This window comes from Alnus glutinosa, chromosome 7 (assembly GCF_958979055.1).
Source record: "Alnus glutinosa chromosome 7, dhAlnGlut1.1, whole genome shotgun sequence".
In the NCBI taxonomy this organism is placed as follows: domain Eukaryota; kingdom Viridiplantae; phylum Streptophyta; class Magnoliopsida; order Fagales; family Betulaceae; genus Alnus; species Alnus glutinosa.
The window spans coordinates 4,311,236-4,327,449 of NC_084892.1; the positions used below are offsets into that span (position 1 = coordinate 4,311,236).

Consider the following 16,214-nt stretch of genomic DNA (forward strand, 5'->3'; position numbering starts at 1 on the left):
ATAGATGCAAATGATGCAGGTACAATAATTGAGACAGGTGCAGATGAAGAAGATATAGAAACAATAATTGAGACAAGAGTAGATGAAGAAGATACAGAGACAAAAGCAGATGCAGAAACCAAAGAAGAACAATTGCAAATTCTAAGGATGCATAAACACAAAAAGCAGCTCCAACAAAGCAACCAAATATGCATAAGTCACAAGTGCATGCAATAAGGACAATCAGGGCAGATTAGTTAGAAGAGCTTAAAAAGACTTATCCGGAATCCCTTGCTCCATAAGTTACTCCAGCAGTACCAGGAGGGACCTCTCAATCCAGCAAAGTTCCAATTGCAGAATGGACTCCTCTTTTACAAGGGGCACCTTCACTTGGGTTCCTTGGTGTCGATCCAAGAACAGATCCTGCACCAATTTCATACCAGTCCATTAGTCAATCATATGGGAAATCAAAAGACTTATTCTGAGGTAAAAAGAGAATTCTACAGGCCTGGAATGAAAAAGGATATCCGCAGTTACATTCGGGAGTGCGATATTTGTCAGAGAAACAAGGTGGAAAATTGCCATCCAGCAAGGTTGTTGTAGTCACTCCCAATTCCCACTCAGGTGTGGACAGAAGTGAGTATGGACTTTATAGAGGGATTGCCAAATTCACATGGGAAGGATATAGTCATGGTGGTTGTTGACAGACTAAGCAAGTATGCTCACTTCATCCCTCTGTCTCACCCTTACACCGTCGGTATTGTAGCTCAGCTTTTCCTAGATCAAATTTTCAAGCTCCATGGATTACCCAAATCCATAGTCAGCGATAGAGATAGGGTCTTCACAAGCAATTTCTAGAAGGATCTCTACTGTTTGAGTGGTACTGATCTCTTATTGAGTTCAGCGTACCATCCACAAACGGATGGACAGACGGAGATAATGAACAAGGGGCTAGAAGGGTATCTCAGAAGTTTTGCAGGGGACAAGCCAAAGGAATGGTTAGGTGGCTTTCTCTATCAGAATGGGCCTACAGTACCTCGGAGCATTCCTCTACAAAGCTCACCCCTTTTAAAGTGGTTTATGGGTATCCCCCTCCACGGCTCTTACCTTACGAACCTAGCACTACCAGTGTTCAAGTAGCCGAGGAAACCCCAAAAACTCGAGAGTTTATTCTCTCCTTGATGAGGGAAAACCTACAGGATGCTCAAGTTAGGATGAAGCTCTAAGCTAACAAGCACTGCACTCGACAAGAGTTTGGAATCGGAGATTGGGTCTATCTCCGACTTTGCACCTACAGACAGATCTCGGTGTCTCTCAGGCGAAATCTTAAGCTATCTCCTAGGTACTATGTGTTAAGACAGCTGTCCTTGCTGTCCAAGGTGTCGCAGGTCATGTAACTCCAGCTGTCCAATATACACCAGATCATGACCATGCTGTCCAAGGCACCGCAAATCTTGCATGCAATTCCTTACCTTGCGCAGCCAGCAACCAGCAATCCAGTGATTATGCAATTACACCAAATCAGTCCATTCACAATCCCGTGTATCACAAACCTACAATCACACAATTAGCAACAGCATCCCCTCAATGTCCATATATTCCCTTACATGGCCAATGGTCATATATTGTCTAAATATTAGTCTTCCCTTTCCTTTTGTAAATACAGTACCCTTTCCATGTATCTCCTTTACTTGCTGTACAGAATCGACCACATTGTAACCTTCCTTTCTTATCAGATTATGTAAACCAGTATAAATAGAAGACATGTAGCAGCTTTAAGCTTTAAGCTTCGAAGTCTATTTTTCTTTGTATTCCTCTGCTTTTTGCATGGTATCAGAGCCCATTCGGTTCACACCATTCTCGATCCAATGGCTGACTCTTCCGACTCTCACGTTTCAACAAATATACCCATCCCCTCACCAACACCAGTTCAACCACATACTGCCACTCTTATGACAAAAAACACCACTGCATCTCTTACTATGCCCATCATTCATTCCCACATTGCACCCAAAGTGCAACTGGATGAACAGAATTATATGGCCTGGGTCTTTCAATTTCGACCCATCCTTCGCACAAATGACTTGATGGGTATTGTTGATGGCTCAGAGCCATGCCCACCTAAGTTCATTCTTGGTCTAACAGTGGACTCTCCTGCACAACTGAATCTTGCATTCATTGTGTGGGAAAAGAAGGATCAATACCTTCTTAGTTGGTTTATTGCCACTCTCTCAGAAAAGTGCTCTCCACCGTCTATGGTTTGGAGACCTCATGACAAGTTTGGTGTGCTCTAGCAAATCGCTATGCTGCTCCATCCAAGACTCGAATCCAGGAGCTGAGACGCCAACTGCAAGGATTGCGCCCAGGTGATAAAACCTGTTTTGATTACATTCATACTGCAAAAAGCTTGGCAAATCACCTAGCTATGGTTGGAAAGCCAGTGACCGACGAGGATCTCATATCTTATATCATTGGTGGACTAACACCTCGATACAATGCTTTCATCACATCCTTTGCTTTGATGACAAAGGATGAATCCATACCTTTAGAAGACTTCCAGACCCTGCTTCTCAGTCATGAACAACTCCTCAATAATCAGAATGCTGAAGCTAAAGTCTCCTCCTCCATGGCATTACTTGCACATAAATCAAATCACAACCCACGCAAGCCGAAGTTTAACAATGCCCACAGGCAGAACCAGTCTCGGTTCCCCAATTCAAAACAAAACCAGACCTGGTTCTCACCCCAATTTTCGCCTTAGCAGCACACTCCTCAGAAGAAATTTTTTCCAAGAACTTCCTCACCCCAAGGTAAGTCCAATTCTGGTCACTTCAATTCTCAAGAGTCTAAAGGACCTCTTTGTCAAATCTGTGGAAAGAATAACCACCAGGCACTAGACTACTTCCATCGAATGGACTATGCCTTCCAAGGTCGACATCCCCCAAGTGAGTTGGCTGCTATGGTCATTCACTCCAATGCTGTTTCTGAAGAAGATGACTGGCTTGCAGATAGTGGAGCCAACAATCATATTACCACAAACCTAGAAAACCTTTCCATCAACCAACCTACAATGGAACAGAAGCTGTCACTGTAACGCCCCGCCTTTTTACAAAAAGACGTAAGTAAAAATTTTTCGATTTTCACGTGACATTACTAAAACATCAGAGTTATAAATTGGTAGCGGAATATAATTTATCTAACAGACTTTGATTAAATAACACATCAGAGCTTCTAAATTAAATACTTCTAGACATCCATTAGAAAATACTTAGAACAATTACATGGAAACAAGTGTCAATAGTAACACCAGAGAATACATGGAAATTATTAGCAATCTTGTCAACATAAAATGTTATAAACACAGAAGACTACAAACAAAATACAAACTATATATCTTTAACTTGAAGACCACTCGAGCTCTAATCTTTGTCTATAAACCTGCACCAATGTATATATATACATATATAGAAATAAAAACACAAAACAACCTAAGTGAGTCCACTGTTTCCCATAATAATATGAATGCTGATTTATTTAATAAAATACCACATAATGCAAATATGGTTTTATAGTCACGTATATACGCAATATATAAACTGTGGTAGCCAATCACAGTCATATATTAAATGCATACCTAACCATAAAACAGTAATATGACAGTTTTAAATGCAAGGCTTAATTATCAGTTTTATGCACTCCTCTCGTGAAGGAACCAACGGTCCGGATTAGCGTGTCACGGGAGCCAACGGTCCCAGTTGGCAATACCATCAACACCCCAGCTGTATTAGCCCACTCTCACATTTATTAGTTTGTTACTGGAATCCAAAGGTCCCAGCAGACTATGAGCCAAAGGTCATAACCCGTTTAATTAATTAAGTGTCACGGAAGCCAAAGGTTCCACTGGCAGCCATCACCCCCCCGCTGCATACCAGCTTTGTTATTAACCATTTTAGTTAAAAATAGAAAACATGTAAGATCACATGCGCAAACAAATAAATAAAGCAGTAAACACAATATCATGGAAAAATCCACCAGCTTCGTCTTCAGTAAGTATAGAGATACTTACAGTTCTCTGCTACAAAGAGAGATCCACGGAATAAAGACTGCACAGTTATATACATTTGATAATATATTAGTATAAAATACTAAGAACCTATTTGAACATTTTATCCCTTTCGACTTACAAATCACTAATCCCAATTTCTAATATCGCTTAGATATTATAACGGCATAAAATAGGTTAATTATATTACCACATATTTTATGCGGACATTATTACGGCATTTATTAATTAATATCCACAATATCCTTTTAAGTAAAACGGTATTATAAAAGCTTATCTGTTTTTGTACCAAATCAACATAGTGACTCGATTAATATAATTAATGGGTTTTATATTTTGAAAGTACACAAGCGGTACAATATAAATAATCCTTATTTTAATCTTATAAAATTTAGGTGAAATAACAGCATTAGTGTTACTAATGCCTAAAAATACTTCAAAAGTATTTGGGTTGCGTAACGACGCTTTTATAAAATATCTCATTTTTATTTGGACATCACAACAGCGTAATTTATTAATTAAATACGCCACTTGAAATACTCTATTAAAATACAACTTACGACATTATAATATTTTATCTTGAAAATCATAATAACTAAGATATATCACAAAATATATCATTTTTAAAATATACTTTATATATATATATAGCCATCATTAAATACATACACACACATCACGCTTCACCCATGATTAACAACCACACACCCACTTTTTTATCAAATACACACGTCTTTCACTTACACACACTCACATCTGCATACAACACACGTTTGTTTTACTTACCAAGTGTTTCTAGAATAAGCTAGAATTTGTCTTTCTTGTTTGCTGGATGTTGACCGAGAGTGAGAGGGACTTTTCTTCTGCGGTATAAGTGGATTAAACCCACTGTTAGGCTGAGACAAAGACAGAGGAAGAGAGGAGAGCTTTTGGCCAAAACAGAGACAAAGAATAGGGAGATTTCTGCAGCTTCGTTAAAGAGAAAGAGCTGCTGTTCTTTTTTTTTTTCTGCAGCAAAGAGGAGAAGTGCTGCTGGTTTAAGGGTAAAACGACAGAGGGAAGAGGAGAATCGGTTTATGGGTCTCCAACTCAATTTCTTCTCTCCATCTCACGGTCTCTCACTCTCTCGTTCAGACTCCCTGTGTCCCTCGGGAAGAGAGGGTAAAGGGAAGAACGGGAAAGAAGGAGAACAGAGAAGAAAGAAGAAGGAAGGAGAGAGTTGCAGAGAATGAGAGTTTCGGTGTTCTTTGAGGTGTGTAGGATGATCACAATGCAAGCTTCCTATTTATAGGATTTTTGATGGCTGGATTTAACCCAAGTGCCTTGTGATCGATGGCTGGGGTGTAAACGTGCTCAGCAAGTTGGTCTGTTGCAAGGAATAAATATCTTAATAGAAGAACGAAGGAGAAAACGTGGAAAAGGAGATGCACCTGACCTTGGAGAAGCTTGGACGGTCAGGATCCACTTGGATTAAACCCATCCAAGGCTGAAATAAGGGCAGATGTCCGGTGCAGGTTGAAGGAATAAAAACCAACAAATATCTCTTTTTATCAACAAATTAGTACTTAGGTTCTAACGAAATTGTAATCTTTTGCTAACTAAATTTTCCTTTGCCTTTCTCTTATAGCAAATGGATTGGGCATCACGTTGAGGTTGGCTGGGTTTGTAAAACATGTGGGCTACGGGTCTTAATAAATAACAATGGGCCCACAAATCATTATTAAATTTTCGTCCAATTCAGAGGTGTAATTTTTCGCGGATGTTTTCGGGTATTAAACGAAGTCCAAAAATTATGAAATTTGGAGGGTAGTTAGAGGACTTCGAGACGAGCATTCTGGCTTTTGAATCGACCAAAACAGAGTTTGTTTGACCCTGTTTCCGTTATTTCAAAGTTTAAAGTCCGTTTGAGTTTTTATCAAATTAAAACTATAAATGCTTCTAAATGAACATTTATTTTCATAAATATTCATATATATATTCTTTTATCATATTACTAGGTCTTAAATCATATTTTAATATATTTTATTCAATATATTAAAATATGGGGTATTACAGTCACCGTTTGTAATGGTAGTGGTCTTTCAATTACACATACTAGTTCCATTTCTTTTAAAACACCAAACACTGTTTTACACCTTAAAAATGTTTTTTGTTGCCCTCAAGCTTCTGCAAACCTACTATCCATACAAAAATTTTGTAAGGATTATAGTTGTTTCTTTAAACTAATTGATTCCTATTTTCTTGTGAAGGACAATCTAACCGGAGAGATCCTTCTGCAGGGGCCCAGTGAAGGAGGCCTTTACCCAATGAACCTGAAACAATTTTCTAAGAATAAGCTCTGTCGGTTCACTGCCTTTCTAGGAGCAAAAACCTCATCTTCTACCTGGCATAAAAGACTTGGCCATCCACGTTTTCGGATCCTTCAACAAATAATAAATTCAAACCAGCTCCCTGTAACAACCTCTAAGACTAATTCAGTTTGTATTGACAATCAACTCGCTAAGAGTCGACAACTCCCCTTCCCTAAGCCACAAACTATTAGTCAATTCCCCTTAAGGCTTGTTCACAGTGATGTTTGGACATCTCCTATTTTTTCAATAAGTGGATGCAAATACTATGTTATTTTTGTTAACGACTTCTCTTGGTATTCTTGGTTGTTTTCTTTCAAACAAAAATCTGATGTGCTTCCATGTTTTATTAAATTTAAATGCTTAATGAAAAATCTTCTAGCTTGTAAAATCAAACAAATTCAAACCGATGGAGGTGGTGAATACACCTCCCATCCTTTTTAACAATTCCTTGCTACTCACGACATACACCACAGAATCACTTGCCCACACACCTCTCAGCAAAATGGGATTGCTGAAAGGAAGCATAGACATGTCATTGAGACTGGCCTAGCTCTCCTTGCACAATCCCATCTACCACCTAAATTTTGGGTGGAAGCTTGTCTCACAACTGTGTACCTCATAAATCGCATGCCCTCACACACATTGCAGAATCTCACCCCTTATACCAAGTTATTTAAGGCTAAACCCTCATCCTCAGAATTGAGAGTGTTTGGGTGTGCATGCTACCCACTCCTTCGTCCCTACAATAAACATAAGTTAGAATTCAGGAGTAAACAATGTATTTTCCTTGGCTATAGCTCCAACCATTAAGGCTATAGATGCATGGATCCAAATACCTCTCGAATTTATCTCTCTCGAAATGTTGTTTTTGATGAAAATCTTTTTCTTGCTCATACAAAGGCCACTGCTGCACTGCCCTCTGCAAAGGATCACTCTCCTCCACCAGGTATTGTGCTAATACCATCCCATTTTTTCTCTACTAACTCACTGCCTACTAGTCACACACGAGACACTACTGTTTGTCCTACTGATGTTATAGGAATCTCACTGCATTCTGCTAAACCTACCACACCCTCATCCGAGACCTTGGAAGACCATCCCCTCCCACCACCAGCGCCAGCCTCATCTCCTTTAGCAACCAGTTTTACCGCAGAACCTTCTGCACTTGCCTTGCCTATCAATTTTCCCCTTGCAGACCAGCCTGCTTTTCCTCTGCAAGAGTCTCCAACACCTCCTTCCCTTCAAGATCCTCTCTCAACAGCCTTGGTCCCTTCCACTTTCCAGGCCCCTCCTCCTCCGAGTAGCACCACCACAGCACCTATCACTCATCATGTCACCCGTTCCCAAACTGGGAACCTCAAACCCAAAGCCTTCCCTGACTTTAAACTATACACTGCCACCAAACACCCTCTAAGATCATTTTTAGCCCACACTTTACCCCGTGAGCCCACCACTTACCTTCAGGCCTCCTCCGATCCCAAATGGTGCACTACTATGGAATCTGAATTTCAAGCTTTGCTAGACAATCACACTTGGACCCTTTGCCCGAGACCCCTTCACCACAATATTATCAAGAACAAGTGGGTGTACAAATTGAAACAAAACGCTGATGGGACAATTGATCGGTACAAAGCCTGCCTTGTTGCTTAGGGCTTCCAACAGCGTGATGGTATTGACTACAATGAGACCTTCAGTCCCGTCATCAAACCTGCCACCATTCGGCTCATCTTGGCTCTTGCTCTCAACTTCAACTGGCCACTCAAACAACTCGATGTCTCCAATGCCTTCCTGCATGGAGTGCTCACCGAAGAGGTGTTCATGGAACAACCTCAAGGCTTTGTCCATCCCGACTTCCCTAATCATGTCTGCAAACTCGATAAGTCACTCTATGGCCTCAAGCAAGCCCCTAGAGCCTGGTTTCATAGACTATCCGAGGCCCTTCTTAACAGGGAATTTATTGGTTCTAAGGTAGACACTTTCCTGTTCTTATTTCATGGTTCTACTGTTCATATTTTTCTTCTTGTATATGTTGACGACATTATTGTCACAAGCAATAATTTGCCTGCTATTAACACCTTGATCTCAAGTTTGCAAGCAGAATTCAAGCTTAAGGACCTTGGCAATCTGTCCTACTTTCTTGGCATCCATGTGCACCGTGACACTCAGCATCTACACCTCAGTCAATCAAAGTATATCGTGGACCTGCTGTGGCGTGTCAACATGGATGGTGCTAAGCCCCACTCGGCCCCGTGTACCTCTAGCAAGCGACTTATTGCATCCGATGGTGATCTTCTCCCCGAGCCTTCCTTGTACCGCCACATCATTGGTGCCCTTTAGTATTGCACGCTTACAAGGCCCAACATCTCCTTCACAGTCAACCAGCTATGTCAATTCCTTCATTGTCCCACAACCGCTTATCTCAGTGCCGCTAAGCATGTGCTTCGTTATTTGAAAGTACTCCTGATTTTGGTCTTCTCTTCACCAAGGGCTCCCTGCACCTCCATGCCTACTGTGACTCGGACTGGGCAGGGGACCCTTCGGATCGCAAGTCCACCGGTGGCTATGGGGTGTTTCTTGGCTCTAGCTTGATTTCCTGGCATGCCAATAAGTAGCCTGTAGTATCCCGCTCCAGCACCGAAGCGGAATATCGCTCCTTAGTCGTCACCACTGCCAAACTTTATTGGCTAAGGATGCTTTTTAGAGAACTTCAGGTCCGACTCCCTACTCCTCCCAAGATCTGATGTGATAATATAGGCACCATTGCCCTGGCCTCGAACCCCATATATCATGCTCGAACCAAGCACGTCGAAGTCGACTACCACTTTATTCGTAAAAAGGTACTCCACAAAGACATTGCCATTAACTACATCTCCACTCATGACCAACGCCCTGATATCTTCACCAAAGGGCTTACCTCTGCCCAGTTTTTGTTTCTACGTGACAAGCTCATGGTTGTTGCCCCTCCTATTCGCTTGCGGGGGACTGTTAAGACAGCTGTCCTTGTTGTCCAAGGTGTCGCAGGTCATGGAACTCCAGCTATCCAATATACACCATATCATGACCATGCTGTCCAAGGCACCCGCAAATCCTGCATGCAATTCCTTACCTTGCGCAGCCAACAACCAGCAATCCAGTGATTATGCAATTACACCAAATCAGTCCATTCACAATCCCGTGTATCACGAACATACAATCACGCAATTAGCAACAGCATCCCCTCAACGTCCATATATTCCCTTACATGGTCAACGGTCATATATGTCTAAATATTAGTCTTCCCTTTCCTTTTGTAAATACAATACTCTTTCCATGTATCTCCTTTACTTGCTGTATAGAATCGACCACATTGTAACCTTCCTTTCTTATCAGATTATGTAAACCAGTATAAATTAAAGACATGTAACAGCTTGAAGCTTTAAGCTTCGAAGTTTGTTTTTCTTTGTATTCCTCTGTTTTTTGCACTATGGGACATTTTAGATCACCTAGAAAATCGGGAAGGTTGCCTACAAACTAGATCTACCCCCAAATGCTCAGATTTACCCTATGTTCCATGTGTCCCTTCTCAAGAAACAACTTGGAACCCAAACCATCCCACTTGCTACCCTACCAACCCTAACCCCTAAACCAGAGAAAATACTTACAAGGAGATTGCTGAAAAAAGGGAACCGAGCAAGGTGCGGAAGTGCTCATCCAATGGGCTGGAGTAACCGAGGAGGATGCGACATGGGAGGACCTCAAAGTTTTTCAGGGGAGATTCCCGGACCTTGTGGGCAAGGTCCTTTGATGGGTAAGGTTGTGTTATGCACCTTACTACATTGAGGAGAAGATGGAAGCTGCCAGAAGAATGTGGCAAACAAGAATGTGCAGTCCAGCCGCAGAAGGATATTAGGGTCATTAAAGGTTAATCGTACGGGTCAGTTGTAATTTACCTTTAAGTTAGTTATGTTGTATTTCTCTAAAACAGTTCCTAACTGTACTAGAACGTGGTAGTGGGCGACAGCCCAGTAGCGTACTGGGTTTGTATCAGAGTAGTGGGTTGTATCAGTTAAGGGTTGAGTTAGTTATGTGTAGTGGGCCTTAGTGGGTAGTTGAGGGTAACCATTCCCGGAAATGACTGCACTGAGCTTCCTGTATTTATCAGCTACTGAGTAATGTAATAGGTATCAATTTGAGAGTTGAAACATATAGCCATGTGCTTGTGTGTGGAGGATTAGATCCTCGAAGTGCTAATTTTACTTGTATAATATCTGGGCACGTAGCATTCCTCAAATTCCTTTTCTGAAGCATAGGTTTTGCCCAATATCATTGCATCAAGAGCCGTAGGTTCAAATGTCTGGGTACCCATTTCACAATTTCCACTAAGAATTACACATCTGTAACCCTTTGATACAAATCATTCTCCATTTCTTTTAGGACTTTCCTCAAACACCTTGGCTGCATTTGAATTTCTTAGTTTTGGTCCTTAAAACTTGTCGCTTTAGCCATGGGCTGTGTCAACAGTAAGTACTGTAGCCAGTACCCACTTGCATCAGAAGGTACCCGCAACCTTCCTACATTACCAGAGAGTCAGATTGTGGAGATTTCAACCTCGAGCTCTTAGTTATCTATGTCAAAATCAAGAATAAAGGAAAATTGAGCAAAAAAAAAATAAAAAACTTGAGGACTTTTGATTCTCCCTCAAAAGAAGTAGCAATTCTCATGGATGGTAGAACTGGACATGAACATGAAGAACTTCCAAGTAACAATTTCTCATTACCGGAATCAACTATGCCGATAATCTTGCACTGAGTTCTCATCTATATTATATACTATCCAATATGTTCAATCTAGATTTGAAAGGTAATCTCCATTGAGCCGCCCAAAATATCTTTCTCTCCGTTCTCTCTCCTCTGCAGCCTTCTGTGCGAAACACCATGGGAGGGAAGCACAAAGCTTCCCTCCCTATCACCCATCTCCCTTCCACTGTTTCACATAGCCCTCTACAACCATCCTCTCCAAATATCTTCCTCTCCGTTCACTTATCCTTGTTCTTTACTGTTTTGGGCATTGGAGATAAGCCATAAACTCCATCTACCCATCTATGTTTCTTACTGTTTTGCTCTTTCCACCACCAGATCGGACGTCAGCATCTCCATCCGCTCTTGGGCGAGAAACAACTGGTATCTAGAAGCTCTTAGATCTGATGTTTTTCAACTTAGATCTACTAACTTCTGGAGGCCTCACCACCATACACTCCACTCCATCAGTTTTCGGGATCTCTCCTCTTCAAGCCATCATCCGCCTGTTAGTTGCATGGTTCCAACTCGTCCTCAAGCCATGACTTTCAAGCAGATTTTTACCTTCAACGACCTTGTCCTCTAGTCTGTAACAGTGGTTTTTTGTAATACTTTTATTGTTTTTTGTATTTATGATTTCTGTGGTTGGGTTTTGGTCTCTCTTGCAGACCCTTTTTCTAGAGCTTTTGATCTGTTATTAGTTGTGCCTGTTTTTCTCTATCCCTTGCATAGGGGCTGTTACTCCCTTTACCAAATCAGTGCCCGCCCAATCCTTTCATCAGGGGTTGTTTTGGATAGGGTGGAAGGCCTTTGCACGGGTCATGTTTCTGTTCTTCACTGGTTTGGTCTTTAGTCCAACTTATTTGGACAAATCATTGGCTTCGTCCAAGGTTGATAGGGCCGGGACATTTTTAGTTCTTCTGGAATTGAAAAAACACTCATTCCCTCATTCTTGTGATAGGCACGGCTGTATTAGATTTGGGTTTTTGTTGGGGTATCCCACCCCTCTTTTTTCATTGCTTGTAACCTGCTCTTGATGAATGAAAGTGGTATTTACAAAAAAATATGTTCAATCTAATTAGGAGCTTGCTTTCTAGCTCTGTCCTCTCCCTGTTGCTTGTTCAACATCCACAGAACTGGAACTGCAAGGACTTGCTCTTCTATCCCTGCTCAAAAGTCTTCAATGACCCGAGTCTCGTAGTTACCGACGACTTTGATTCCTCCTCGAAAAACATGCTAGCCGAAGGGGATAATGATGGCAAGTTCTTAGTCAACTGCCTTGGTATATCAATCACCAACATTCCATCGACCAGCGCCGATGATGATGAAGAAGACGACGAACAAAGAATAGAAAATTGCTGTGGGACAGGTGTTGTGTTTATAAAGATGATAAATGGCGCTAATATGGCAAGCTGTTAGTTTTTTAACCGAGAAATAGACGAATGTGCTATTTCCGTCTTTTTCCAAAACTCAGGTATCATCTATGATACGAATTAAAGCATAAAAGGCAAAAAATAGAGTTTTTAAACCATAAGTACTAAAAATGTATTTAACCCTATAATAAATTACCAAAAACTTGTAATCGTGTTTAATTTATTTATTTTTATGAATGAGAAAATTTTAACCACAAGGAAATTAAACCATTACACACCAGCAAACAGCTAAACAACCAAAATAAAACCCTACACGCACACAACAAACAACCACTGCAAAACGTACAGCATCTGCCAAAATACAAAGACAGAAGCCAAAAACCAACCTCTAAAACTCTCCACAAAGCAACAGAACCAAACAACAATCAAAACAAAACAGAGCCAATACGAGATCATCAAACCAAGATATCATGACCATTTAGGTCAGATTTTCTAAATCTACCCTTACCTCTGATGCGGCTTCTGATCTGATCTCTCAAACATAAAACACTTCCCCATGAGGACTCTCCACACCCTCTTGCTAAAACCCACTATAAATATATGTGTGACAGACATATAGGTATATATATGTCATCACCGATCGATCACTTTAATATACTAGAGAATTTCTTACATTTTGATTCCTTTTACATATTCCCCACTCTTCCAATCCTTAAAAAAATTGGAAACTTTGCAACCTTCTGTTCTTGTCCATCTTCAGCCCAAGCACGCTTAAAATCCTCAACAAAATCATCGCTCAAAAGCTCCACACCCTTCTCCCTCGCTATTTGATACGCTGACCACGATCTGAAGAAAGTAAAGTAATGATCTAAAGTCATCAATTTTTCAATTACAAACAAGGGCGGCTCACTGTGATCAACTCCATCCACTGGCTCAAATGGGAAATCGATGCTCCTATACTTGTCCTTCGCTAACCTAACCGGCGGCTCCAAATAGGGTTCCAAAGCAATGTCATAAAAGCGTTGGACGACTGCGTCGACGGAGTCATTAACTTCTGGTAGGAAGTAGGCCCATGCAGCTATGACCCCATGGGGTTTTTTGAGTACCCATTTCACTTGTTGGTAGAAATTAGGTCGGTCGAGCCAGTGGATGGCCGCGGCAATAGTCACAACATCGACGCTTGATTCAGGAGCAACATTGCTTTCAACCTCGGCTATAGACATGGTGGGAGGGGTTTGTTGGTATCTTATATTGGGTAGCATTGTCGCCAATGAGAGCTGTTTTGGGCTTGTATCTGTGGCTATCACATTCTTGTAGATCCCAGCTAGCTGCAAATGGTTAGAATGGAATTAGATGCCTCTAAATCTAAATGGTTAGAATGGAATTATCAATTAGATCCCAGCTAGCTTTTGCTGAACTAAGCTCATTCTCATATATTCCACAAAAATCTGTCAACTTTTTGCTCAATGATTGAGTCTAATCACTTAATATATTCCCATGATTTGGGACTTTTAAAGTTCATGTAAATTCGCATAATACTATAATATAGTAATACAGAGGTTGATCAAATCTGTCTTAATTTTTTTTAACAAATCTGTCTTAATTTGTTCATATCTATAGAGCAATACCATTTTTGGCGACCGAAGGTAATTTTGCCTGAATTGAATTAAATTAATAAAAAGAAATGATTAATTTAAATATTTAATTAATATTCTAATACCATACCCATCTAGAATATTGAAGAAGACAAAAAGAGAGAAAATGAAACTCACGGATTGAGCAGCCTGACCGTTTCCGGTGCCGACGTCCCACGCAAGGTCATGAGAGGGTGTCTTGGAAGCAATGAATTCAAACAATTCTGGAGGGTAATTCGGCCGACCCTCCACGTATTTCTCCGCCTGCTTAATAAACAATTCTGCCATCTCTCTCTTTCTCTCTCTCTCTCGCAAGTTTTCAGGTTTGATAATATATTGAAGTTTGGCTACCAGCAGCCGACCATTTATATAGGCTGAAAAATTTGAAGATAATAATAGCGAAGGTGAATCAGACCCACTTGCTATCTGTCATGGTCGACTTTATGGGAAGGGGCCGAAGGGCTGAGTCTGGAAGCATCACCGTAATTTCGGAGATATTAACGCGCTAAAATCACTTTTGACCAAAATTTCATTCCAGGCTCCACCCAATGCCCTATTGTCGTGGGGGAAGCGTCGCGGTAATTACCGTGCTCGAATACTTTGTCTTTGTGCACAGAAGGTATTAATTCCAAATGTTCGGAATAAGTTGAACAACTTTATTAGTGAAAAAATTTTAAAAGTTTTTAATTTAGTGTATAATTTTTTATTTATTTATTTTTTCAATTTCACCATTGTATTAGGATTTAATATTAAATCTTAATAGAGCAATTTCAAAATTTTCAAAATATTTTCCTTTTTTTTTAAAAAAAAAAAAATGGAACAAAATTATAAGGATTTAGGTGATCATAAAGATTTAATGAAATTTGTAAATATTTGAATCTTTAATTTGTTTTTTTATAAAAGAAAATAGAGTTATTTTTTGAGAATTGTGATATGATTTAACGAAAAATTTTAATGAATAAATGAAATTAAAAATAAAATTGAAAGATAGATTCAATAAATTAAATATTTTTTAAGTTTAAAGAAGTAATAACAAAAATAAAGATAATTCAAGAGATTAATTAAATTTTATTCTAAAATTTTTGTTTACTATTCTCAAAATAAAAAACATTGACCAACAACTGAACGTACACATCACACAAAATGCTTTTCACTAGTAATTTTGTTTTGAAGGATATATATGTTAACTGCATAATAATTACGTAATAATTAATTTGTTTAGCTTTTTTTATTTTTTAATAAAAAAAATACTGAACGGGCCATCAATGTTGCCAAATTGTTGGGTAAAAGGCCGGTGGAAATACATATCACTATTTAATTGTTGGGTAGGTGTGAAACACTGTGATGTGGTCTGCCTCAATAGTTAACGCAGAATATAAACACGTCGTTGGTGACGAAGCAAGAGGCTTCGTACTCACGTACGAGTCACAACGTCCACGCCAAGTTGTTGACACTAATCAGCTACGTCATAAGTGAAAGAAAACATAAAGCTAAAAGAAAATAAAGCGGAATAATAAAAAATAGAGACAAGAATTTTACGTAGTTCGGTCTATGACCTACATCCACAGGATAAAGCTCAAAGGGCTACGTTATGCTTTTATTGAATGAATGATTTACAATATAAATTATCCCTATTTATAAGGATATAGAGAGAATACAAAATAATATGTAAAGAGGAATATAATCAAATCAGAATTGAATGTATTCAAATCTGATTTGATTATAATCAATTACAATTAATGAGGATTAAATCAAATCCTATAATATATGGAAAGTACCTTAATATACGGTATCAATATATTATCTAACATCCCCCTGCAAACTCAAGGTGGAAGATTCTGAAATCTTGAATTTGAATTTTTTTTTTTTTCTTTTTTTTTTTTTATGTTGGGTCAGATATAACCCAGTTTGGAGAACATCTTTCTTCTTCTTCTTCTTCATCTTCCTTCTTCTACTTCTTCTTCGTCTTCCTCCTTCTTCTTCGATCTTCTTCGAGCCAACTGGGGCTAAATGAGCATAGGCTTAAAATAAGACCACAA

General features: G+C 39.7%; 1 protein-coding gene across 1 annotated transcript; it reads right to left on the minus strand.

Annotated features, from left to right (window-relative positions):
* Positions 1-12,733: 12,733 nt before the first annotated feature.
* Positions 12,734-14,565, minus strand: LOC133872894 (uncharacterized). The gene is made up of 2 exons (XM_062310537.1): positions 14,314-14,565; positions 12,734-13,869 (listed from the first exon to the last, which is right to left on the minus strand). Exons 1-2 carry the CDS (start codon positions 14,461-14,463, stop codon positions 13,228-13,230), a joined length of 792 nt encoding a protein of 263 aa, XP_062166521.1. The 5' UTR covers positions 14,464-14,565; the 3' UTR covers positions 12,734-13,227.
* Positions 14,566-16,214: the final 1,649 nt, after the last annotated feature.